We start from the raw sequence: 26049 nt of genomic DNA on the forward strand, positions 1-26049 counted from the left end.
CTAGCTGGATATAGTTTTCTTGGCTGCATGTTTTTCTCATTTAGTGCTCTGAATATATCATGCCAGTTCTTTCTGGCCTGCTGGGTCTCTGTGGATAAGTTTGCTGCCAATCTAGTATTTTTACCATTTTATGTTACAGACTTCTTGTCCCGGGCTGCTTTCAGGATTTTCTCTTTGTCACTAAGACTTGTGAGTTTTACTATTAGATGACAGGGTGTGGACCTATTCTTACTGATTTTGAGGAGGGTACTCGGTGCCTCCTGGACTTTGATGCTTGTTCCCTTTGCTATATTAGGGAAATTCTCTACAATACTACAGTAATCCACTCCAATATACCCTCTGCCCCCTCTCTCTTTCTTCTTTTTCTGGAATCCCAGTTATTCTAATATTGTATCATCTTATGGTATCACTTATCTTTCGAATTCTGCCCTCGTGGTCCAGTAATTGTTTGTCTCTCTTTTGCTCAGCTTCTTTATCCTCTGTCATTTTGTCTTCTATATCACTAATTCTCTCTTCTGCCTCATTTATCCTAGCAGTAAAAGCCTCCATTTTTTATTTTACCTCATTAATAGCTTTTTTGATTTTAGCTTGGTTAGATTTTAGTTCTTTTACTTCTCCAGAAAGGGCTTTTATTTCCCCAGACATGGTTTCTCTAATATCTTCCATGCCTTTTTCGAACCCAGCTAGCACCTTGAGAATCATCATTCTGAACTCCAGACCTGACATATTACCAATGTCCGTATTGATTTGGTCCCTAGCCTTTGGTACTGCCTCCTGTTCTTTTTTTTGTGTTGAGTTTTTCCACCTTGTCATTTTATCCAGATAAGAATATATGAATGAGAGAATAAAATACTAAAAGGGCGGTAATGACCCCAGAAAAATGTGCATTAACCAAATCAGAAGAGATCCCAAGTCATGGGGAGAAGAAAGGGGGTAAAAAGAAGTTAAAAAAATTTTTAAAAAAAGAAAGAAAAAGAAAATATATATATTAGACTGGTGACTAGAACAGAGCCACCCACTTGATTTTGGGAGTATTTTGGTCTCTTAGAAGAAACTACCTCCCAAAATTTTAAAGAAAGAAAAAAAAAAAAACAAAATACACACACACACACACACATACACACACCAAAATAAGTAAACACAATGAAGGGATGGAATATGACTCTAAAGATGAAAATTTTTTAAAAAGTTCTAAAAAAGGATTTGATAAGTTGGTTGGGAAAAGAAAGAAAATGAACGTGGAGAGAATTTTCTCAGGTTGGAGACTAGAACAAACTGTGTGCTAGATATAGGGTACATTTTGATCTATTAGAAGAAGTATCCAAAAAATTTTTAGAAGAAAAAACCCTATGTGTATACAAAAGATAGATACAATGAAGGATAAAATATGAGTATAATAATAAAGGTTCAAAAAGATTTTTTTTAAAGAAAAGTATTGTTAAGATAACCTAGTTTAAAAATGTTAAAAAGAGGAAAGAGTAAAAGTTAAAAAAAATCAGAACAAGAAAAAAAAATTAAACAAATTTAATTAACTTTGTAAGACTAAAGGATCATGGGGAGAAAGCTATGAATTCCATGCTTTGCTTTCCCCATCCTCTGGAATTCTGCTGTTCTCCTTGGTCAGTGAGCTTGGTCTTGGCTGGATTTCTTGTTGATCTTCTGGGGGAGGGGTCTGTTGTAGTGATTCTCAAGTGTCTTTGCCCCGGGCGGAGTTGCACCGCCCTTACCCGGGCCGGTCTGAGTAACCCGCTCAGGTTCGCTTTCGGGAGCTTTTGTTCCCTGAGCACTTTCCGTAGAGTTCCAGAGGGCGGGAATGAAGATGGCGGCCTCCCGGTCTCCGGCACGGAGGAGCCGAGAGCTCGGGACCCACTCCTCAGTGCGCCCTCAGAGAAAAGCAGTCAGTCACTCCCGTCTCTCTGGCCTCCAGCCATGCTCTGAGCTCACCCACCTGTGACTGAGCGTTTCTGTCTCTGGCACACAGCCCCATTTGGAGTCTCCAAACCCAGCAGATCCCTGTACTCTTCCAGGGGGTCTCCCCGGATCTTGTGGGGTCCCTGCTCAAAGAGCAGTGTCCTGACTTTGCCACAGATCACAGTTTGAAGTAATCCTGAGCTGAGAGCTCACTCCTCGGTTCCGTCTCTGTAGCCGGCTTCCCCGCTCTAATACGTGCGAGCTCTGCGATACTCAGACACCCCTGATCCTTCTGTGATCCTGCGGGACCTGAGGCCACGCTGTCCCCGCAGGGGCTTCACCCTGGCTTTGCCTCTGGAGCAATGTCCCTCAGTGGAGCAGACTTTTAAAAGTCCTGATTTTGTGCTCCATTGTTCTGCCGCTTGCCAGGAGCCGGCCCCTCCCCCGTAGTCTATCTTCCCGTCGCTCTGGATTCACTTCTCCACCAGTCCTACCTTTCAGAAAGTGGTCGATTTTCTCTTTCTAGAATTGCTGCTCTTCTTCTCTTCTATCTCCTGTTGGATTTGTAGGTGTTCGGAATGGTTTGATAAGCTATCTAGCTGAACTCCTGAGACCTGATGTCGTCTCAGCCTGCTACTCCTCCGCCATCTTGACCCCTCCCCCTGAACACATCTTTTTCAAAAGAGGCACCTCTTTCCCACCCACGCCCCTGACATGGCAGTTTTTTAAAGCCCTCCCCAGTCTGCACTTCCAGTGAAATCCTTTGGTGATAGAGTCCTGGGAACCACACCAGAGAATGAAAGCTGCTTCCATTTTTTAAGATAACCTTTCCCTTCTGGGGACACAGTCCATTTCTCTGCTCTGAAACAATTCCATCTGTGAGCTCAGACACTGCCTGAGAGCTCTTTTTTTTTTTTTAATATTGTTATTTATTGGGATGACTGGGTGGCTCATTTGGTTGGGCGTCTGCCTTCAGCTCAGGTCATGATCCCAGAATCCTGGGATTGGGTCCCAGATGGGGCTCCCTGCTCGGCAGGAAGCCTGCTTCTTCCTCTGCCTGCTCTGCCTGCTGCTCCCCCTGCTTGTGTGCACTCTCTCTCTGACAAAAATCTTAAAAAAAAAAAAAAAAAAAAAAAGATTGCTCTTTTATTTGATAGAGAGCAAAAGCAGGGGGAGTGGCTGAGGGAGAGGGAGAACAGACTCCCTGCTGAGCAGGGAGCCCAATGTGGGGCTCAATCCCAGGACCCTGGGACCATGACATGAGCCAGAGGCAGATGCTTAACCGACTGAGAGCTCATTTCATGTTAAGTTGATTTCCATGAAATATCCTGAACCCCTGTGCCATCATCTACGAAATCAGGACACTTTAGAAGCTGGGGAAGACTGATCCTAAGAAATCGAAGGGAAAGCCTGCTATTTGAGGGCAGCCTTAAGTTGTTCTTCTTGTAGTTACAGGTCACCATCTAAGCAAACTCCCATCTTGGCCCTTTTCCTGGGGAGGTGTTGTTCTGTATGGCGTTCATGCGACATGTCCGGTGTCACCCGGGGAGGGGGCTGCCCACAGTACCTGTTTGGGAGCCAAGCACTCTGGCTCGCACAAGCCGTCCCTCAGACCCTGTCAGGAGCTTGCGATCAGCTGTGGGGGCACCCCCGACAATAATAGATGCTACCGATCAGGTGTCTTGCCCTTTGGGGAGCCAGTTGTTAAAGTTTTGCCAGCCCCCCACCAGCACCCTGCCAGTACATGAAGCCAGAACATTCCTGAAACTCCCCCTGCAAGCCTTGGCCTCAGCACCTAGGAGCCATGGCTGTGTTCACAGGGAGGGAGCTTCCAAGCGTGTGTTTGGAAACTCTAAGTTCAGCCTGAGCTGTGCCATTAGGAAGAGAGGAGCTTAGTTCCTTCCTCCCCTTGGCGGCTTCCAAGCAGGCTCTCCTGTTTGCACTGCACGCTTCAAGGAGTGGGAGGTGCGGTCAGCTTTCTCCCGGGGCTGGAGACCTGGAGCCCCCTCAGGCCAGGCAGGAGAAGCAGGGGAGGACACAGAGCTCCACAAAGGCCCTTGTAAAGGGGGGCCCTTGGAGCTGCGGCTGGCAGGGGGATGGTGTGCAGTGCCGTGAGCTGAGGTTTCATTCAGTCTTTGGATGCCAGCTTGAGCATTTCCCTCCTTTTTCCGCGGGATCTCAGGCTGATTGTGAGCAGTCCTGTTTGGCCTATTCTCACGCCCTCTTGGTGGGTAAAATGTAGCAGTATTCGATGCTATTTTAGGGAGAAGTGTATACTTCATTTCTACTGAATTGCTCGATTTCCACCCCAATAAAAGCTTAGCACCTTTGTGTGTGTATCAAAATTAAGCAATTAACATGGCTGCATTGCCATCAACTAAGTTGCAGACTTCATTCACATCTCACCAGTTGTTCTGCCAATGCTTGCTTTCTCTGATCAGGAATATTAGGTCACATTTTCAGAGCTAGGCTTTAAGCAAAATGGCAAAAAACAATCCCTCTCCCTCGCGACCCCATGGAAAAGAATCTCTGCTTGTGAGTACGGCTTTTGAAGCGTGAGCCTCTGTTTTGATAATCCCGCAAAACGTGTTCATTTGACTCATTCATTCATTCATTCATTCAGGGTCACAGCCGAAGTGAAGCACAACCCAACCAACACCATTGTTTGTAAAGCCCACGGGGAATGGAACGGTACCTTAGAGTTCACCTACAACAGCGGAGAGACCAGGGTCATCGACACAACCACACTGCCAGTGTACCCCAAGAAGATCAGACCTCTGGAGAAGCAGGGGCCCATGGAGTCCAGGTGGGAGCCTGGCGGGGTATTTCTTCTGGGCTTGGCTCTTCTCAGCTCCTGACCCAGGGGACAGAGAAGTAGCCGCTGAGCGCTCAGCTTTAGAGTCCGGTTCCAGAAGTTTCTCCCATGGTAGAATGGGAGTCAGAGCATTGTTCTCCCTGGGGCTGTGTACGGTGGGGCTCCGAACAGGTCTGGTGTGCAGGTCTCATCCCCTGTCACCTGGCTGGTTCTGATTCCCCTCAGAAGGGGCTGCTCATTGTCTCCACTTGGCTGGCAGCCTAGTCTGCCTTTTCTCGGCTTCATCATGCCAACGCTCTGGGCTTCCTGCCATTCCAGACCCTCTCGTGGACGAGGCCAAGGGTACTCCACTGTGGGAGCGCTCCCTGGCCATGGATCTAATTCTGGAATGTCTGCTTACTCCTGCCTGCAGAGGCATCTTTTCCCCAAAGTCAGGGAGGGAGTCCTCACAGTTGAGAATGCTGATAGTTTCTTTTGTGCAAAAATCCCAAATTGCCCTGATGCATTTACACGAAGAGGCACACAGGGGATGCATGTGCACATCCTCAGTCCCTGTCCTCCTCCAAAGCAGAATATGAATCAGGAATGGTCCCTGGACATTCCCGAGGGGGAAAGCTGGTCTAGGCTGCCTTCTGTGATGAATGAATGAGTGAGGCAGAGAAATAATTTTCCATGTGGACGTGGGGGGCCTGATGGATCCTGCCTCATAAACACAGACGCCCACTCACCCCACTCTACCTCTTAATAGCGGGGTCCTCTGTGGATCAGCAGCCATGGTTCATATTGATGAGCTTGCTGACCTTGAGCCCATCCCTTTTTGTGGATCTTATCTTTCTCTTTAAAATGGGGATGGTCATATAGCAACCATACCCCTGGGTGGTTGTGACAATGACTTGAGCTAATATGAAGGTAAAGTGTTAGATATACGATACGCAGTGTGTCTGCTGTGATTGTTGTTGTCATAACTGGTAGTATTAATACTGCTTACTACTGCTGTTACTAGATTTAGTTGCTAGACCCTTAGAGCCCTGAGAGAGGCATGCTGCCCGGGACATAGAGGGGACTGGAAACTTGGGTACCTGTTGGCCCTGGATTCTCATCCTGGCTCTAGGGGTCTTCGAGGCTCCTGGACTGCGCTCCCCCTGCCCCAGTGCCCTCCCCACCTCAGTTCTTTCTGGGAACCGCCCTTGTCAGGCCAGCTGTCCCTGCCTGACCACTTCCTCTCCTGCGTGCATCCCCAGGAACCTCTGGCAGGAGGTGACCAGATACCTGCGGCTGGGGGACATCGATGCTGCCACCGAGCAGAAGCGGCGCCTGGAGGAGAAGCAGCGGGTGGAGGAACGGAAACGGGAGAACCTCAACACACCGTGGCAGCCCAAGTATTTTATCCAGGAGGTAACTCTGCCACCTGTCTTTGGGGACTTGTCCCAAGTGAGGGGCAGATGGGTTTGTCTTGCCATTGCAGCCGTTTGGATGGATGAGGATGGGGCAGGGGAGGTCCTGGGGAGGTTTGGGGCTGTTCTGCTCTGGCTCCAGCTTTGAGCCCGGCCCTCCTGGGGCAGAACTGAGCGCCTGACACTTCCCATCTGACATCTTCCATCAGAGTAGCTCATCAGCCTGAAAGGGAGCACGAGGAATGGATGGGGTGGAGATCTGGCTGCTGTCCTCTTTAAAAAACAGAAACAAAACCAAAAACATGGTCCCTGCTACTTTATTATTAGTAACAAGTTAACCGTGAAGCCCTCGAATGGGCCAGAGGGGATGGACCTGCTAGGAAAGGCCAGCCTGAGTCCTGTGTCCTCAGGGCTGCTGCTGTCCCCTAGGAAAGTGACACTGAAAGAACACTGGTCATCAGGCTGCCCACCCCCTGGGCAAGCGGGCAAGGTACCACCGGCCCCGTCGAGCTTCTTACGCTTCTGAAGTTGTTTGTAGAGCAGTTGGGAAGCTTTCTGAGAACAGAATTGGAAATAACGAAAGTGTGGGAGTCCCCGTTTTCAATGCAGGCCCTCAGGAGCCTGGCCGCATCAATGAGACAAGGACCCATGAGGACTGGGGCAGACCCAGGAGTCCCTAAGGGGAGTGGAGGCCACTTAACCACCAGGCAATCCCAGACTGTCCTGTTCTTCACAAGTGAGAAATCGGGTATTCGCATGGTAGCCAGGAATTTTAACAAGTTGAAACGCAGAGAGCCGATGGAAGGATGTCTAGGCTTTCTTTGGCCCAGATGCTGCTAGTGTCTGACTTCAGCTCCAAGGAAGGGTTCCACTGTGTAGCAGGAAGGCAACAGGGTGAGCTAGGGACTTTGAGGTGGACTTCTGGTCAGGAACAGGAGCTGCTCTTCTCCCCACAGGCAGGAGCGGAGACTTTAAGTTTGGATTCTGGTTCAGACAGGAGGCCGGCTTGAGCAGACTGTTTAGGAGGCCCTGAGTGAGAACAGTGTCTGGAGGCCTTGCCTGGGTGAGGTGACTCTGTATTAGCCAGGCTTCTCCAGAGAAACAACACAAACAGAAGCAGGAGATGTGAATATAGAGACATTTGTTATGAGGACTTGGCTCATGAGATTGTGGAGGCTGGAAAGCCTCAGGATCTGCCGTTTGCAAGCTGTAGACCCCGGGAAAGCCAGGGGTGAAATTTAGTTCGAGGGCAAAGGCCTGAGAACCAGGGGAGCCAGTGGTAGAAATGCCAGTCCCAAAGCAGGAGATGAGCTGTCCCAATTCAAGAAGTGAGGCAGGAAAAAAAAAAAAAAAAGATGAATTCCTCCCTTTTTGCCTTTTTTTTTTTGTTTTCAGGCCCTGGATTGGATCATGCTCACCCAGTCTAGGGAGGGAAGTCAGCTTGGCAGGGCACTTATTATCATGTCTGGAAACAGCCTCACAGTCACAGAGATCCTGTTTAATCTGGGCGCTATGGCCAATCAAGTTAATACACAAAATTACCCATTACAAAATCGGTCAAGGATCCTTTTGTGAGGTGGATCTGGTCTCTCTGAGACAACTAGTTTGCCTGGCTTCCGGGAAAAGTTAGACATAGAAAAACCCCAGAGATGACAACAAAATAACCGCCCCCAGTTTTTCCTGGGTTTAATAAGAGCCAGTATGTTCATAACAGAAAGTAGGAGGCAATATAAAGAATAAAAGTCATCCCAATACCAGAATTGTTACCATTAACAGTACATCCCCTTCTAGGTAAGCCCCAGATTGGATATACCATTTTGATTCTTGGGCTTTTCCTGATACTTGGTATCATGTCTTGTGTGTGGGTCTGTGACCACCTCCTGCTGCAGAGAGCTGGGGTTGGGCCCTCCCCTCCAGGCCGGTGGGCTGCAAATCCCGGGTGTGGGCAAATTCCTCAGAGGCAGGCCTTGCCTTCTCTCTCCTGTCTGTTCATTGGACCAGCCCTTTTTTTCTCTTGCCCCACTATGTCAAAGAGCTTTTCTGGCCAACTAATCTTATGTGATGTAAACCAACAAAGCCCCCCCTTTATGCTATTTTGTGGGGTTTCCTCCTGAAATGCCAAGATGTGAAGATTATGGTCTCTATAAAGCAACCACCAGCGTGGCATGGCTGGGAGCTACAAGGTGCCCGCACACGCATTAATGGCAGTCCTGAACAGACGCTAACCGAGCCCTCCATTGGTCCTCCATTTCTAACCGAGCAGAGGCTGGGGAAATAGCTTTGCTTCCCCCACCTGCCCAGCTGAGAGGTCATCATAAAATGTCTCCTTCCTTCTCTTGCAGGGCGACGGCTGGGTGTACTTCAATCCGCTTTGGAAGTCACACTGATGGGGTGGTGGTGCAGATCTTTCAGAAAGAGCCCTGTTTTTGTAGGAATTAAAGTGGTGCAGTATCAGGGTTCTCCTGGTATTTACTAAGACCTGTTGATATCATTCAAGAAATGGTACCTGAGAGGGAAATGATATACTGTGAAAATGCACCACCAAACCACTCTAGGATTGAATTTACTCAAGAGCCATTTGGGGCATGTGTGTGTGCACCGGTCTGTGTGTGAGCTCTCAGTACACTGTATGTTCACACACATGCACTATATACACATATCTGCTGGGTATTATTACACGTGTAAATACTGCACTTACCAAGATTTGAGTGGGTAATTACGAGCTCCTTTTTATCAATGAGGTTTGAAGTTTTCTATTTTTCACTTTGCCAAAAATGTTTTGCACTCACAAAAGTATTCTCGTGTAATCAAGTCCTGTCAAAACAGAGGTGAACTGACATGGCCCAGTTGGTGTCCATATGGTAGAAAGTGGCTCATTCCTGGAGGAAGTGTAGGTGGCTGTCACTTCACAATTATTTTTGTGATTCCCACCTCCCTCCCCACTTTAGCATTTTATCCTTCCTCAAGAAAGAGCAACTATTTCCCACTGAATGGCAAGTGGGCAAGAAGCCATTAAGGGTTTGTGCCAGAGCCTTCCGTGAGGGAGCATCTTTGGGAGAAGCAGGCCCACCTTGGAATTAGCGTCCCATCTCCTTGCCCCAGAATCTTTCTGACAATTTCTTCTGCACCAAGCATTAGACATTTTTCAGAAGCTGTTGCTATTAGAAAACAAGTCAGATGAAGACTTCACTACTTTTGTGATGAAAAAGGGCTTTAGAAGTTAAATACACGCATGCATATAAAAAACTGCACAACCACAGCCTCAATTTTGTATTTAGTTTGGGGAGAGAGAAAAGAATTTTCTGTCTGTGGTTCTTCTTCTTCTTCTTTTTTTTTTTTTAAGTGCGCCTCTCTTGTTTGACCCAAACTCAGCAAGAAAACCACTGTGATTAAATGACACACACATAAAGACTGCAAAAGCGTTCCATGGTTTCAGTTGAATTTCAGTCCTCAGCCTTTACAAATGAGGTCAAGACATGACTAGAATATAAAGCAAAGAAAAAAATGAAGTATTTGATTTTTTGCTCAATGCTTAATTTATTTTTTACTGTGCCACTCAGAATATTTATAAAAATCCAGTAGCATGAATGCTTCTCTGTAGTAATACTGATTTTTGTGCCTTTTGTCTGCTTTCTTAAGACCAATTGTTCACTTTGTAGATATTAGACAATATATTTCGATTAAGTACTATACCTATCTGTGTGTCTGTATTTTATTTTTAGGGATCCAAAATTTCAGTTGGAACTGGTAGTTCTGAATGAGCTCAGATTTTATTGGTTATATTGCTAATTTGATGTGAACAGCAATCATATGTACATCAAAATAGTGTTTGAAACACAGTAAAAAAAAAATCTACCTGATAAACATTATTTATGGAAATGTTCTGACAAGTTCATTTGAAGATTTGTCTCCTGTCTAGTGAATGTTCTAGCTTGTGAGACGTTAGTACCGGCCAAAGTCCTAATATAGTAGGCCTGTTCAGGTTCATAGTCTTAAAACATCTGGGAAAATAAAGTGTGTGGAACCATTTTATTTCTGAGAAGGAAAACAGAATAGATGCTATTTCAAGGGAGAAAATCTTCAAAGAGAAGACTGCAAAATAATCACTGTAGTGTTTTAGATTTCTCCAGTCTTCGTTATGGTAAAGTGTGAACCATCTGGGAAATTAAACATGGACAACGTTTGCTTGCTTTTCTGTTTTAGGTGGGAGAGGGTTCAATTTGTCTTTTTAAAAAATTGTGAAATATATACAGAGGATTTATATAAAATATATTACAATTCCAAGAATAAACACTTATGTACTCAGTGCTTAAGGGAAGACACCCAAGTTTGCTAGTACCTTAAATGCCACATTTGTGTCCCTACAAAATTGTATCCCCCTCCTTGATCATAGAGATAACACTACCACTGTCCTGATTCTTGGAATAACTTTTTTTTAACTACCACACATGCTATGTGTATTTATAAAGAGCATGCTTGGTTTTGCCTATCTGAGCTAACATTTTGCTTATAGGTCAATCTGTGTTGTGAGTTACTCTATTTGTTTGCTTTCCTGCTCTTTTTTGCTGAATTCACATTTTGTTTTATACTTTCATCGTGGCAAAATATGTATGTAACATAGAATTTACCATTTTAGCAATTTTTAAGTATACAGTTCATTGGCATTAAATACATTCCCAGTGTTGTGTAACCAGCACAACCATCTGTGTACATATTTTCCATCTTCCCAAAATGCAGCTCCCTGCACATTAAACAGAGACTCTGCCTTCCTACCCCCCATCTCTGCAACCCTTAACAACCACCATTGGACTTTAACTAGCTACTATAAGTGCCTCATATAATGGAATCCTTCTGCCCATATCCTTTTGTGTCTGGCTTATTTTACTTGGCATAATGTGTTCAGAGTTCATCAGAACTTCTTTTTAGGACTGAATCCTATTCCATCATATGTATATATATCATATTTTGTTCATCTCTTTACCTATCCATGAACATTTGGCTATTGTGAATAATGCTGCTGTGAACATGGGAGTGCAAATACCTGAGTAATACCTGCTTTCAGTTCTTTTGGGCATATACATATCCAGAAGGAAAAGGTACTATATCATGAAAATTCCATGTTTAACTTTGGAGTACCTGCCATACTGCTTTCCACAGTGCCTCCATCATTTTGTAGTCCTACCAGCAATGCATTAAGGTTTGAATTTTTCCACATCCTCCCCAACACTTGTTTTTCTGTTTTATAATAATGATCATAAAGGGTGTGAAGTGCCATTTGGTTGGGGTTCTGATTTGCATTTCTCTAATGATCGTGATATTGAGCATCTTCTCTTGTGCTTATTGGCCATTTCTCTATCTTCCTTGGAGAAATGTCTTTTTAAGTCATTTGCCCATTTTTCTAATTGGATTTTGTGTGTTGAGTTGTAGTTCTTTATAAATTCTGGATAGTCTTTATTAGGTATATAATTTCTGATTTATAATTTTGTCAGATATATAATGCTTCTTCCATTCTGTAGGTTGATTTTTTTTACCCTGTTGATAACGGTCCATGATATACAAAAGTAATTTTCGTGGAGTCCAATTTATCTACTTTTTCTTTTGTAGCTTGTATTATCCCATCCAAGAAATCATTGACAAATCTAACTTTATGGAGCTTTCCTTCCTCCCTCTCCTTCCCTCCCTCCCTTCCTTTCTTCCTTTTCTTTTTTAAATTTTATTTGAGAGAGCAAGAGTGCGGGAAGGGGTAAAGGGAGAAGGAGAAGCAGACTCTCCCCGCTGAGCAGGGAGTCGGACACTGGGCCGACCTGAGCTGAAGGCAGATGGCTTTACTGACTGAACCACCCAAGCGCCCCCATGTAGCTTTTCCTCTAAGTTTTCTTCTAACAGTTTTACAGTTTAAGCTCTTATGTTTAGGGTCTTGATCCATTTTAAGTTGATTTTTGTATATTGTATTAAGTAAGGGTCCAACTTCATTATTTAGCATATGGATATCTGGTTTTCCTAGGACCATTTGTTGAAGACTCTCCTTTCTCCATTGAATGGTATTGGTACCCTTACCAAAAATCATTTGATCAAGATGCAAGGGCTTATTCCTGGGCCCTTCATTCTCTTACACTGGTCTATATCTGTTTATGCCAGTACCACACTGTTTTGATTACTATAGCTTTTTGAAAATTTTGAAAATATGAAGTGAGAGACTTTCAACTTTTTTCTTTTTTAAGATTGTTTTGGCTACTAGGGGTCCCTTGAGATTCCATATGAATTTTAGGATGGAATTTTCTAGATTTGTTAAAAATATCACTGGAATTTTGATAGGTTAGGCTGTGCACTGACTCTGTAGATTACCTTGTACAGTATTGACATCTTAACAATATTGTCTTGTAATACATAAAGGTGATCTTCCCATTTACTTATTTCATCTTCTATTTTTTCAGAAATATTTTGTGGTTTTCAGTTTTCATTTTATTGTATTTATTGTGCTTTGCAGATACCGCTTTTTTTTATAGTTGAAGGTTTGTGGCAGACTTCCTTAAGGTTGGGCTGTCAGCACCATTTTTCTAATAACATTTGCTCACGTTAATGTCTGTGTCACATTTTGGTAATTTTTGCAATATTTTAATATTTTTCATTATTTTAATTGTTATGGTGATCTGTGATCACTTATCTTTGATCTTACTATTTTAACTGGGTGTGCCATGAACTGCACCCAGTAAGGCAGCAAGCTTATTGGATAAATGTTAAAAGTTGTGTATGTTCTGACTGCTACACCAACCATGTGACACCCCGCCTGTCTTCCTCTGCCTGGACCTCCTTATTCTGAGACAGTATCAAAATTAATAACCTCCCAGGCCTCTAAATGTTGAAGTGGAAGAAAGAGTCATGCACATCTCGTACTTTAAAATAGAAGCTAGAAATGATTACGCTTAGCAAGGAAGGCATGTTGAAAACCAAGAGAGGGGGTGCCTGGGTGGCTCAGTGGGTTGAGCCTCTGCCTTCGGCTCAGGTCATGGTCTCTGGGTCCTGGGATCGAGCCCCGCAACGGGCTCTCTGCTCGGCGGGGAGCCTGCTTCCTCCTCTCTCTCTGCCTGCCTCTCTGCCTACTTGTGATCTCTGTCTGTCAAATAAATAAAATCTTAAAAAAAAAACCAAAAAAACCCAAGAGAGGCCAAAAGCTAGGATTCTTGCACCAGTTAGCCAAGTTGTGAATGCAAAGGAAATGTTCTTAAAGGAAATTAGAAGAGTTACTCCAATGAACACAAATGATAAGAAAACAAAACAGCCTTATTGCTGATATGGAGAAAGTTCTAGTAGTCTGGAGAGAAGGTCAAATCAGCCACAACACTGTCCCTTAAGCCAAAGCCTAATCCAGAGTAAGACCCTAACTCTTCTCCTTCTAGGAAGGCTGAGAGAGGTAAGGAAGCTGCAGAATAAAAGTCTGAAGCCAGCAAAGGGTGGTTCATGAGATTTAAGGAAAGAAATTGAAGCCATAACATTAACGTGCAAGGGGAAGCAGCAAATGCTGATGTAGAAGCTGCAGCAAATTACCCAGAAGACTGGAACTAAGAAATTGAAGGTGGCTACTAAACAACAGATTTGCAATATAGATGAAACAGACTTCTATTGGAAGAAGATGCCACCTGGGACTTTCGTAGCTAGAGGGGAGAAGGCAATGCCTGGCTTCAAAGGACAGACTGAGACTCTTGTTAGGAGCTAATGTAGCTGGTGATTTAAGTTGAAGCCAATTCTCATTCACTATTCTAAAAATTCTGGGGCTCTTAAGAATTATGCTAAATCTACTCTGCTTATTCTCTAGCAATGGAACAACAAAGCCTAGAGGACAGCACGTCAGTACAGCATGGTTTACCAAATATTTTAAGCCCACTGTTGAGAACTACTCAGAAAAAAAGATTCCTTTCAAAATATTACTGCTCATTGACAATACACCTGGTTACCCAAGAACTCTGATGGAAATACACAAAACATTGTTTTTCTGTCTGCTCATACAACGTCCATTCTGCAGCCCATGGATCAAAGACTAATTTTAATTTTGAAGTCTTACTATTTAAGTACATTTTGTAAGGCTGTAACTGCTATAGATAGTTAATCCTTTGATGGATCTGGACATCGTACATTGACAACCTTGAAAGAATTCACTGTTCTAGACACCATTAAGAACGTTCATAATTCATAGGAAGAGGTCAAAGTATCAACACTCATGGGAGTTTGAAAGTTGATTCCAGTCCTCATGGGATGACTTTGAGGGGTTCAAGACTTCAGCAGAAGGTAACTGCAGATGTGGTAGAAATAGCAAAAGAACTAGAAATAGAAGTGGAGCCTGAATTTGTGATTGGATTGCTGCAATTTCATGAAAAAAGTTTAATGGATGAAAAATTCCTTCTTACAGATGAGCAAACAATCTTATGGTTTCATGAGGTGGAACCTATACCTGGTGCAGATGCTGTGAAAATTGTTGGAATAACAATAAAGGATTTAGAATATCATAAACCTAGATGGTAAAGCAGTGGCAAGATTTGAGAGGACTGACTGCAATTTTGAAGTGTTCTACTGTGGGTAAAATGGTATCAAATAGCATTAGATGCTACAAAGAATACTGTTCATGAGAGAATCAATGCAGCAAACTTGATTGTCTTATTTTAAGAAATCGGCCACAGCCACTCTAATCTGCAGCAACTGCCAACCTGATCAGTCAGCAGCCATCAGTATCAGCATCAAGGCAAGATCTTCACCAGCAAAAAAAAAAAACAAAAACAAAAAACAAAAAACTAGCTGAAAGCTTAGATGATTAACATTTCCCTAGCAAAAAGTATTCTTTAGGTGTGTACCCTGCTTTTTAGACACTATCCTGTTGCACACTTAATAGACTATAGTATAATGTAACTTTTATATGCACTGAAAAACCAGGAAGTTCATTTGATTTGCTTTAGTGAGATATGCTTTGTTGTGGCAGTCTGGAACTGAAAGTGCAGCATCTCTGAGGTATGCCTATACGAGACTTTTGCCTTACCTTAGTTTATTGCTTAGTATTTTACTGTTATGCTATTGCAAATGGAATTGTTTTCTTAATTTCTTTTATGGCTTGTTCATTGTTAGAATACAGAAACAACTGATTTTAATGTGTTAACTTTGTATCCTGCAGTTTTGCTGTATTTATACCAACAATTTTGTGTGGAATCTTTGGCGTTTTCCAGATATAAAATCATATCTTTTATGAAGTTTTACTACTTCTTTTTCAGTCTGGATGACTTTTCTTTTCTTTGCCTAATAGCTCTACATAGAACTTTGAGTATGTGAATGGAAGTGGCAAAGCTGGTATCTTGACTTTTAAGAGGAAAAACTTTTAATCTTTGTTTGCTTTTTTCATATATGGCCTTTATTATATTGAGATAACTTCATCCTATTCCTAGTTGTTGTTTTTATCATGAAAGATTTGTTGAATTTTGGCAGACGGTTTTCCTGCAGTTTATCGAGATATGTTTTTCCCTTCATTCTGGTAAAGTGTGGTGTATAACATTGATTTCATATTTGGAACCATCCTTGCATTCAGAGAATTCTACTTTGTCATATGTAATATTTTTAATGTTATTGAATTTGCTGAGAATTTTTTGCATCAATATTCATAAGGGATACTGATCTATAATCGTATTTATTGTAGTGTCCTTTTCTGGCTTAGGTACCAGGATACTGCCTTCATAGAATGGATTAGGAAGTGTTCCCTTTTTAGTTTTTTTGGAAGAAAGTTGAGGATTGGTGGTAATTCTTTAAATGTTTGGTAGAATTTACCAGTGAAGTCATATGGTCCTTGGTTTTTCTCGGAAAGTTTTAAATTGCAATCCAATCTCTTTCTGGATATTTCTTCATATTTTGATTCTTTATGATTCAGTCTTGGATAGGTAATGTTTCTAGGAATTTGTTCCATTTGTTGATATATAATTCATCTAGGTCATCCAATTTATTGATGTAGTACTTCATAGTGTTTATTCTTATAAGCCTTTCACTTATAAAAAATCGGTTGTAATGGCCCCACTTTCACTTGATTTTTTTTCTTAGTCTAGCTAATGCTTTGTCATTTGTAGATCTTTTCAAAGAACCAATTTTTAATTTCGTTTTTGTATTTCTCTAGTTATTTCTGCTCTAATCTTTTAATATTTCCTTCCTTCTGCTAGCTGTGGGTTTAGTTATTTTTTTATTAATTCCTTAAGGTTCAAAACTAGATTGTTGGTATGAGATCTTTACAAATATGTCCTCAGCTATATATTTCCTTTTAGCACTGTTTTTGTAGCATCCCGTTTAGGTGCTTTTATTTTTATGTCTTGAGATATGTTCTAATTTCTCTTCTTTGACCCACTGGTTGAGAGTGTGTTGTTTAATTTCCATATGTATGTGGGTTACCTAGTTTTCCTTCTGCTGTTGATTTCTAGTTTCATTGAATTGGAAAAGGTACTTTGTATGGTTTGTCTTAAAATTTACTGGCTTGTTTTGTGAGCTAGCACATGGTCTGTGCTGGAGAATGTTACTGCATTCACACACTTGGGAAAATGAATATTCTGCTCTTGCTGGGTGGAACCATCTGTATAAGCCCTGTTAGATCCAGCTGGCCTTACAGAATAGTTCAGGTCTTCTCTTTCCTTATTGACCCTGCATAGTTGTTTTATTATTGATCATGGGGTATTGAAGTCCCCTATTATTGTAGGGTAATTTCTTCCTCCATTCTGTAAATGTTTGCTTCATATATTTGAGCTCTGATATTTGGTGCTTCTATATTTGTTATAGTAGCAAATTAATTTTTATCAGTATGTAATGACCTTGTGTCTTATGTTTGACTTTGTCTGATATTAGTATAGCCAATCCTGATTACTGTTTGCATGAAATATTTTCCCATCCTTTCACTTTGAATGTATGTATCCATAGATCTTACGTGAGTCTCTTGTAGACAGCATAATAAGCATAGACAGCATAAGACAGTCTCTTCTGCCAGCATTGGCCTTTGATGGGGGAATATCATCAAAATTAATTACAGATAAGGACTTACTTTGCTATTTCTTGTTTTCCGGATGCTTTACAACTTCATTGTCTCCCATTTCCTCAATTATCTTCCTTTAATTTTTTGTAGTGCTACATTTTCATTCTCATTTTCCTTTATCTGTGTTCTCTAGTCTTTTTTGTGGTTACTAGAGAGATTGCATAGAACATCCTAAAGTAATAACCATCTATTTTAAATTAATACCAACTTCAGTCCCAAACTCTACTCCTTTACAGTTCTACCCATTACTGATGTCACAAATTACATCTTTATATGTGTATTCACGGATCTAAAATATTTTTGTGCACTTTAAGTCCAGGACTGGAATTATGAACCAAAATTATAATACTGGTTTTCATATTTGCCCGTGTATTTACCTGTATAGTTTTGTACACCTTTGAGTTAATTGTCTAAAGCCTTCTATATCTACTTAAAAGACTTAATTTCTTGTAGGCAAGGGTAGTGGTAATCAACTTTTGTTATGTGGAAATTTCTTAATTTCTCCATTTTTGAGGGGCAATGCTGACAGGTATAAATTTCTTGGTTTACAGTTATTTTCATTCAGCACTACTGCTTCCTAAGTTTCTGCTGAAAAATCCACTGATAATCCAATGGCTTTTATGTTATAAATCACTTCTCTTGCTGCTTTCAAGATGTTCTTTGTTGTTGGCTTTCAACAGTTTTTTCCTTAATTCCCTAAGGTTCAAAACTAGATTGTTGGTATGAGATCTTTACAAATGTGTCTATAGCTATATATTTCCTTTCAGCACTGTTTTTATAGCATCCCATTTTGGTTCTTTTATTTTTGATTGTATGTCTCAGTGGTCTGTGGGTTCCCTTGGGTTTAACAAACTTGGGAGTTCACTGAGCTTCTTCAATTTGTAGATTCCTTTCTTAAAATTTGGGGAATTTTCTGCCACTATTTCTTCAAAACTTGTTGCAGTTTTTTCTTTTCCTTCTGGGACTCTGATAATATATATTTTTCCGTTTAATGGTGGCCCATAGGTGGTTTTCAGATTTCTAAAAATTTTTTGTTCTGAGACCAGGTAATTTCAGTTGACTGGTTTTCCTGACTTTTCTGTTCCAGTGTTGTTAAACCTCCAGTCAACTTTTCATTTTTCAGCCACATAATTTGATTTTCTAAAAAGAGAATTCCTCTAAGTTGATATTCTTTGTTCATGTTTTCAGTTTTGACTGTTTTTACTTTTAGCGTATTTAAGACAGTTTGTTTAAAGTCTTTAGTATGTCTGATGCCTGTTTGTTAACAAGAGATTTCCTGTCACGTTATGTTCTTCCTTTGAATAAGCCATGTTTTTGTTTCTTGATATGCCTTGTGAACTTTTTGGTGAAAATTAGGCGTCTGAAAAAATAAGTCTTTTCCAGTATTTTCAAACTGGCTCTGTGCCAGAAAGACCTTCACTAACTTGCAGTGTCTGAACCTTGGGATCAGTCCAGGGTGGAGACTTAAGGCCACCTCGGGTCTTTTCTGGCCATGTCTTCCCTGGGCCCATGTGCTATTTTTTTATTCCCCTCTTATCCATGGCCTTAGTTGTTCTTGTTCCTGGACCCATAATTTCTTGCCCCGTCATTTCCAAGTCTTTAGTATCCGTGCAGCTTTTATAAGCCATGCCTCCCTCTTTCTGCAGCTTTCCCCAGCCTGTAACACTTTTCCTTGAGCCAAGTTAGGTGAAAACGAGGCCAGTTTTTCAGGCAGCCCTAGACACATGAGAATGTTGCAAATAAGGTCTGTCCTATTCCCTGCTATTTGAGAAAGATCAATGGGCGCTGGGAGGCTGCTTCACACTGTGGAGAAGGGTGGAGAAAGGTTGAATAAAAACATGACATTTTGAATGTGACTTTGTCTTGACTGGACATTTTATTCAGTGCTATCAACCACTGCTGGTTTTCTGGGAAAATTAGTGGGTTTTGTTTTTAACGCTTTCATATAAAAGAAATGAGGGCCTGGAGGTTCCTAGTCTGCAACCTTGCTCTCATTTTGTGTGCAGTATAATGCAAGCACAATAAAAAATCAAATGTACAGGGTAATAAAGCAGACACGTGTAAACCACACTCCAACTCAAGAAACAGCACTGTCATTACTCCAGAACCACTTCACTTACCCATTTTGTAATCAAGGCCCCCATATGATCCCTTCCACCTCCACACAAAGAAAATAATCACATCCTGCATTGCCTTATAGCTTTAATACTAGATTACATTCCTTAACACTGTATTAGTTTTTTTGAACTGTATATAAATGAAATGTTATATAATCTTTTTAACATTTTTAAGATCAGTTATTCCTCATAAATGTAATTCATTCATTTTCTTTTTATACTATTCCCTTATATGAACATACTGCCATCAGCTGTTTTTGCCAGACTTAGGAGTAGAATTACCGGGAAATGGGGAATGTGTATTTTCAGAGTGGTTTAAACAGTTTTAAGTTCCCACCAGCAGCAATACAGGACACTTTTTCTACATCCTAACGCTTATTTTATGCATTTTAGCTAACCTGATAGTATGTTCTTTACACATACTGCATTTGGAGTTTTGTTCTTAAGAACTACACAAATTCTAGATATGTCAGTTGTTGGTTAGGCGATGATAGTTGCCCAAAATACCAAGTGTGTGCTTGTGGTCCTAGGGCTTAAGTATTAAAAGGCCACTGCACAAAGGTATAACTCACATTACCTGATTTCAAGACTTACTGAAAAGTTAGTATATAGTCTGCACATGGCTTCCACCTCAAGCCATATACAAAAAGTAACAGATTACAAACCTAAAAGTAAATTCTATAAAACTGAAAGATACAAAATGGAAAGTGGTCTTGCCTTCTGTAATGTTTGCTACTGTAGTCATTTTGTCAGTAGATAGGGTCATAAAAGCATTTTTAAAAGTATTTCCTTCAGCAGGATATGGGCCTGAGCTCTGATCCATGTTCATCTCATTTTGTCAAAAAACAGAGATGATGTTTTATCTATCTAGCTTGAGTAATTAAGATAGTGTGCTGAGGTTATAAGGGAATGCACTGTGTCACACTTAGTCACTCTGGTTCCCATTTGATCTCCAGCTTTCACTGAAACAAATTTCACAGAAGCAGACACTTGATATTCTAATCAAAAGACCTCCAGGTTCTTTTTAAGATTTGAGGATAACTCTCCAAGAAAATTCCATATATTCTAAGTAAAGTATTTCTACTTCTGACTGTGGTAGACTAGGGAGTTTGGGCCAATTCTCTGGCTAAGAACAAGTAGAAAAGCTAGACAAGACATAACATCTGCTTTAAGACTTCATAGAACCAAGATATTATCACCAGCCCAGAATCTAGAAGATGGAACTCCTGAGAGAAGCTTGGCATTTGGGGCCATTTCCCCCTGGAAATTGGAAGACACCAATCATTTCAGTAACCTCACAAAACTGGGAGGATAAATGCTGATATTTAAATCTACATGGGTATGATCCTTGAAGAGTTTCTGTCTAGGAACAGTGAACCAGCCCTTACCTAGGGGTGGCAGGCTAGTTTTGTATCTCATCTCTTGAATTGGATTAAGGTAATTCTGGCTTGCTGGTTTCCTAGATAACTAGGCAGAAACCAAATCCTCTCTAGAAGGGAAAACAAACTAGGCCTTGAACTTCCTCATACAATTTCTTAAAGTATGTTTAGAACACAGAAAAATGCCTGGACATTGGGGGATAAGATCACATGAACAACAGACAGGAAAAAAAACCCCACACATAGAAACAAGATCCACAGAGCTCTAGACTGTGGATTTATTCAATATAAGCTTAAAACAACTATGCCCACTATGTTAAATAAAAGACTGAAAATGTCAGTAGATCAGCTGTAAACATAACAGATGGAATAAATTCTAGAATTGAAAAATGGAATAAGTAAAATAAATCAATAAATGAGTTTAACATCAGATTAGCCATAAGTAATGAGAGAAATTTAAGGAGAAAATACACAGAATGGAGAAGCAAAAGGAGGGAGAGAACCAAATAGTGTCTATATTTAGAATCTCAGAGAGCAGAGAATGGCAGAGAAGCAAATAATATTTAAAGAGAGGACTAAGAATTTTAAACTTTGGTGTTGAAAACCAACAACCTCAACAAATCTGAAGTAGACACATAAGGCCGAAAAAGATATATCATGCAATCATCTTAATAAAGCTGATATAATACTATTACTTATCAGACAAAATAGGCTGTAACAAAAAGTGTTACTGAAAATCTGGTATTCCCTAAAAACTGAAGGTTCAACTTACCAAGAAAGTTCCAAGTGTATATAACACATAATATAGATTCAAAACACATAAAGTTGACAGCTCAAGAACGCTTAGGCAAATCTGTTAACAGCCTACAATTTTTTTTTTTTAATTTATTTGACAGAAATCACAAGTAGGCAGAGAGGCAGGCAGAGAGAGAGGAGGGAGCAGGCTCCCCGCTGAGCAGAAAGCCCGATGTGGGGCTTGAACCCAGGACCTGGGATCATGACCTGAGCTGAAGGCAGCGGCTTAACCCACTGAGCCACCCAGGTGCCCCGACAGCCTACAATTTTAAAACATCATCCTTGGAAAGTGTATTTCAGGGACATATATACACACACCTCTATAGACTATATGTTGGGCCAGCGAGCAAATTTCAACCATTTTCAAAGGGTTAAAAGTCAGAGAATCTGACCACAGGCAATTAAGGTAGAAATCGATAATAAAAGGATAACTAGAAAATCATATTTGAATATCAAGAAATGTACATCTAACCCATGGTTCAAGGAAAGTACAATGGAAATTAAAATACACATTAAACTGAATAGTTTAATATATATAGTTTAACTATATTTGGAGTAAATTTATAACTTTAAATTCATATACTGGGAAAAGAAATCAACACATTAAAAAGAACACCTCCTGTCCAAGGAAATAGAAAAAAATGGACACAAATTAATGAAATAAAAAACATAACTGTAGAAAGTGTCAGCAAAGCCATAAACTGAAAGGAAAGCAAAAAAACATTAACAAAAATTAAAAACTGCCAAAGAAAATGAGCATGGTACTGAGGGAGAGGAGAGAGACAGAAACACACAGGGATGTGAGGGGGTGGGAAAAAATAACCAACCAAAAAAAAAAAACAGTGTTAGGAATGAAAAGGACATCATTACAGAATGTGCAAACATTAAAATTCAGTGATGAGCAACAATAGTCAACCTATTTGAAAATTTAGATGAAATGGACAAATTCTTTGAAAAACAAACAAAACATGTCAGTTTTGCTTTTATGTGTAAGTAAAAAAAAATCCTATGTCTATAAAATAATTAAATCTGCAATTAAAAATCTTTGCACAAAAATCTAGGCCCAGATGTTTTACCAGCAAATTCTATCAATTTCAAGCATGCAAATTTAGTTTTAAAACTGTGAACAAAAAGTCTCTAATTTGCTGTATTAACAGAATAAAAGAGAAAAATCACTCATCTCAGTAAACGAAGGGGGGAAAAAGCCCATTTGATAAGATTCATTCATGATGGAAACTCAGCATATGGAAAAATACCAAAAATACCAAAAACTTCCCATATGAGGGAAGCCTAGGTGGCTCAGCTGGTTAAGCTTCTACCGTGGGCAAAGGTTATGCATGATTCCAGGATCTGAGCTAGCTCCGAGTTCCCAGCCCCTGGGCTCCCTGCTCAGCGGGGAGCCTGCTTCTCCCTCTCCTCCCTTTTGGTATTCCTTCATGCTCTCTGTTGCTATCTTTCTCTAGCTCCCAAATAAACAAATGAAATCTTTAAAAAAATAAAAAAATGGGAGGCTGGCTCAGTTAGTTGAGCATCTACCTTTGGCTCAGGTTATGATCCCTGGGTCCTGGGACTGAGCCCCACGTCAGGCTCCCTGCTTCTCTTTCTCCAACCCACTTGTGCCCAAGTGATTTCTCTAATAAAATCTTGGGGAAAACAAAACAAAACAAAACTTCACATATGAGATGAGACAAAACACAAATGTTACCTTTTCTATGCAGTACTATACTAGATGTCCTATCAGCGCAGCATAAGAAAAATAAATATAACCACCAGAAAGGGAGAGAGAAAATTACCATTATTCCTCAATTATGATGGCACATGTTTATAATAATATGAATTGTTAGAATTCAACAGGTTAGAATAGTATGACTTCAACATAGAAAACTGAATTTTCTATATGCTGACAAAAATTTGGAAGACATCAAAAAATAACATACACTGTAATAAAACTTATGAAAATGTGCAAGTCCTATTTAAAATAGGAAAACAAATTAAAGATGACCAAGCCCTAAATAAATTGAAGGATATCCCATGTTCATAGAAGACACAATATTATAAAGGTGTTCAGATTATTCTCGTTTCAATGCTGAATCAAAATCCTGACAAGGTTTTCTTCCTTTTTTTTTTTTTTTTGGTGTTACTTAACAACCTGGTTCTGAAATTTATATTAAAAAAGCAAAGGACCATAAACAGCCAAGGGAGGATTAAAGAACAAGGTTGGGATGGGAGAGGGACTTGCCTTACTGTATCTTAATTATCTTAAGGCTACAGTAAGTCAGTAAGAACTCTATGTAACAGACTCCAGAAATAGACCGTTGGACACTTGACTTATACTACATAGGAGTACTGCAGAGATGTAGGAAAAGGATTTTTTTAAAGAAATGGTGCATAATTAGGTGTACATATGCAAAAAAACCAAAAACCATCCCAAAACAGTTCACACTGTACTCAACAAATGAATTCCAGGCAGACTACAAAGCTCATTACAAAAGATAAACTTTCTGGAAAAGAATATAAGAGACTATCTTTACATCTCAGAAGGTTTTTTATACAAGGCATAGAAAGCTGCAGGCACACAAAAGCCTGAAAAATAAGGCTACATTAAAACAAATTCTTAAGCAGTTTGCAACGCAAACAAGGAAGGGCCTATATACAAGATATATAAAGGACTACGGCAAATAATAAAAGAAAAACTAACAGAAAAATGGACTAAATTCATGATTTCCAAGTGGCTGTCCTCACCAGTAATCTAGAAAAGGCAAATTAAACAAAATGAGAAATTACTCACCCACCAGAAAGGAAAAATTAGAAAGATTGATATAGGCTCATTAGGATGTGAGAATTACCAAAACCTTCATATCCTACTTAACAATTCTACTTTATTAGGTAAATAACCACCAAAAAATGTATGCATATATGCTCTGAAAGAGTTGTAAAAGGATATTCTTATATTATTTGTAGTATTCTCAAACTGGAAACAATGCAAATGTCCACCAACAATAGAGTGTGTGTGCAGTGGGGTAGAGAAACTGACACACACACAAGTATTCTTTATCACAGTGAAAATAAAGCAGTTGCATGCAGCACTCTGGATCAATTTCATAAAAACTGAATATAAAAAAATACTTTGATTCCATTTGCATTGTTTAAAATGTAGATGTAGTTATGTTTAGAGAGAAATATGTAAGTATTAGAACCAGAAATCCGTAATTACTATGAAAGCTAGGAGAGAGGGACAGACCAGTGACTGTGTAATGGGCATGAGGAAACTTCTCGAGTACTGGCACAGTTCTGTTCTCTTGATCTGGGTTGTGGTTACAAAGTTGCTTATTTTGTGGTAATTCACTAAGGTATACAATTTTGTGTTCTTTTGTGTTACACTTCACAGTAAAAGTTTACTTCAAAAGAAAATTAAACATCATGATTTGTTTTGGGATGGTTTGTCTCAATTTCCCACCATTTCAATTTCAATGGCTATTGAGCTCTCCATTTATCCACTATTTCACCTACCTTAACTGAGGATTATGGGCAGCAAGGTAGATGTCTGACAGGTGACGTTAATTCTTGAGACTGGTTGCATGACAGAGAACTCAAAAGTACTGTACATTTAAAAATGTACAGATGTGAGATAGTAAATTGTTATATATTTTTTGCCACAAATATAACTTTAAAAAAGGGGAATAAGGTACAATATCTCCAAATCTCATCTTATAGCCCTTTGGCTATGAAAACTAATACTCTAGAAGATGCTTCTATACTATTTAGCCCCCTGGCCTTTTGGTCATGGCCTAGGGACTCAAATGAAGTACATCTCCACAAATGCAAACTTAAGTAGGTAATAATGTAAGTTTGAAAACTGAATTTTATCTCTGGATTTGCTGTCTCACTGCCTTATTTATACTCCAAAGCACTCAGCTTTGTTCAATTCTAAAATGTGGAACAAAAACAAAAGACGTTTTATAGCCTAAAACTTCAAGGCTATGATCTCCTCCTTCTGTGATGTATGGTGTTAGTGATCACACATGAATTTAGAGATTTAAAGAATATTCTGAGCCAATAATTATATATTCCAATGTATTTAAACTGCTATAATTTCACTTTTGTGCTACAATAAAACCACAAATGGGGTTACAGTATGGTGTTTTACTGAACCACTGAACCAAAATGGTGTTCCCTAAAACTGAGAAAGTGGAAGATCATTTCTGCTTTTAATTAGAAAATTCTACGATGAAGACTTGACTGGTTATATACTTTATGGAGCAGGGCTTTTGTTAAAGACCTATCCTCATTTATCTCCATTTAAAAGAGATGAAGTTCCTACTTGGCTAGGCATCTCCCCCCCCCTTCACTTATTCATAAAAAGTCAAAATGAGATTTTAATTCTCTAGTAAAAAGAAGGAAAAACAAAACAGTAGGTTGAGGTTGAAGTAATCTAGCACTTTGTTCTTACAATAGTCCTCCCCTTATCTGTGAGGGACATGTTCTAAGACCGCCAGTGGATGCCTAAACATGCGGACAGTACCCAACCTTATATATTCTGTATTTTCCTATACATAATATCTACAACACAGTTTAATATATAAATTAGGCACAATGA

General features: G+C 40.2%; 1 protein-coding gene across 2 annotated transcripts in view; it reads left to right on the top strand.

The window, feature by feature from the left end:
* The window catches only part of LOC111159097 (oxysterol binding protein like 10), a 305114-nt gene extending 294261 nt beyond the window's left edge, over positions 1-10853 (top strand). Inside the window, exons 10-12 of one of the 2 annotated variants that reach the window (XM_022521495.1) lie at positions 4535-4717; positions 5968-6121; positions 8463-10853. In XM_022521495.1, the coding sequence (XP_022377203.1) occupies positions 4535-4717; positions 5968-6121; positions 8463-8507 (382 nt within the window). In that variant the 3' untranslated portion in view covers positions 8508-10853. The remainder of the gene's footprint in view (positions 1-4534; positions 4718-5967; positions 6122-8462) is intronic. The other variant, XM_022521496.1, reaches the window with a different exon arrangement.
* Positions 10854-26049: the final 15196 nt, after the last annotated feature.

Source organism: Enhydra lutris, unplaced genomic scaffold, assembly GCF_002288905.1.
Source record: "Enhydra lutris kenyoni isolate GAN:26980312 unplaced genomic scaffold, ASM228890v2 scaffoldscaffold66, whole genome shotgun sequence".
Taxonomy (NCBI): Eukaryota; Metazoa; Chordata; class Mammalia; order Carnivora; family Mustelidae; genus Enhydra; species Enhydra lutris.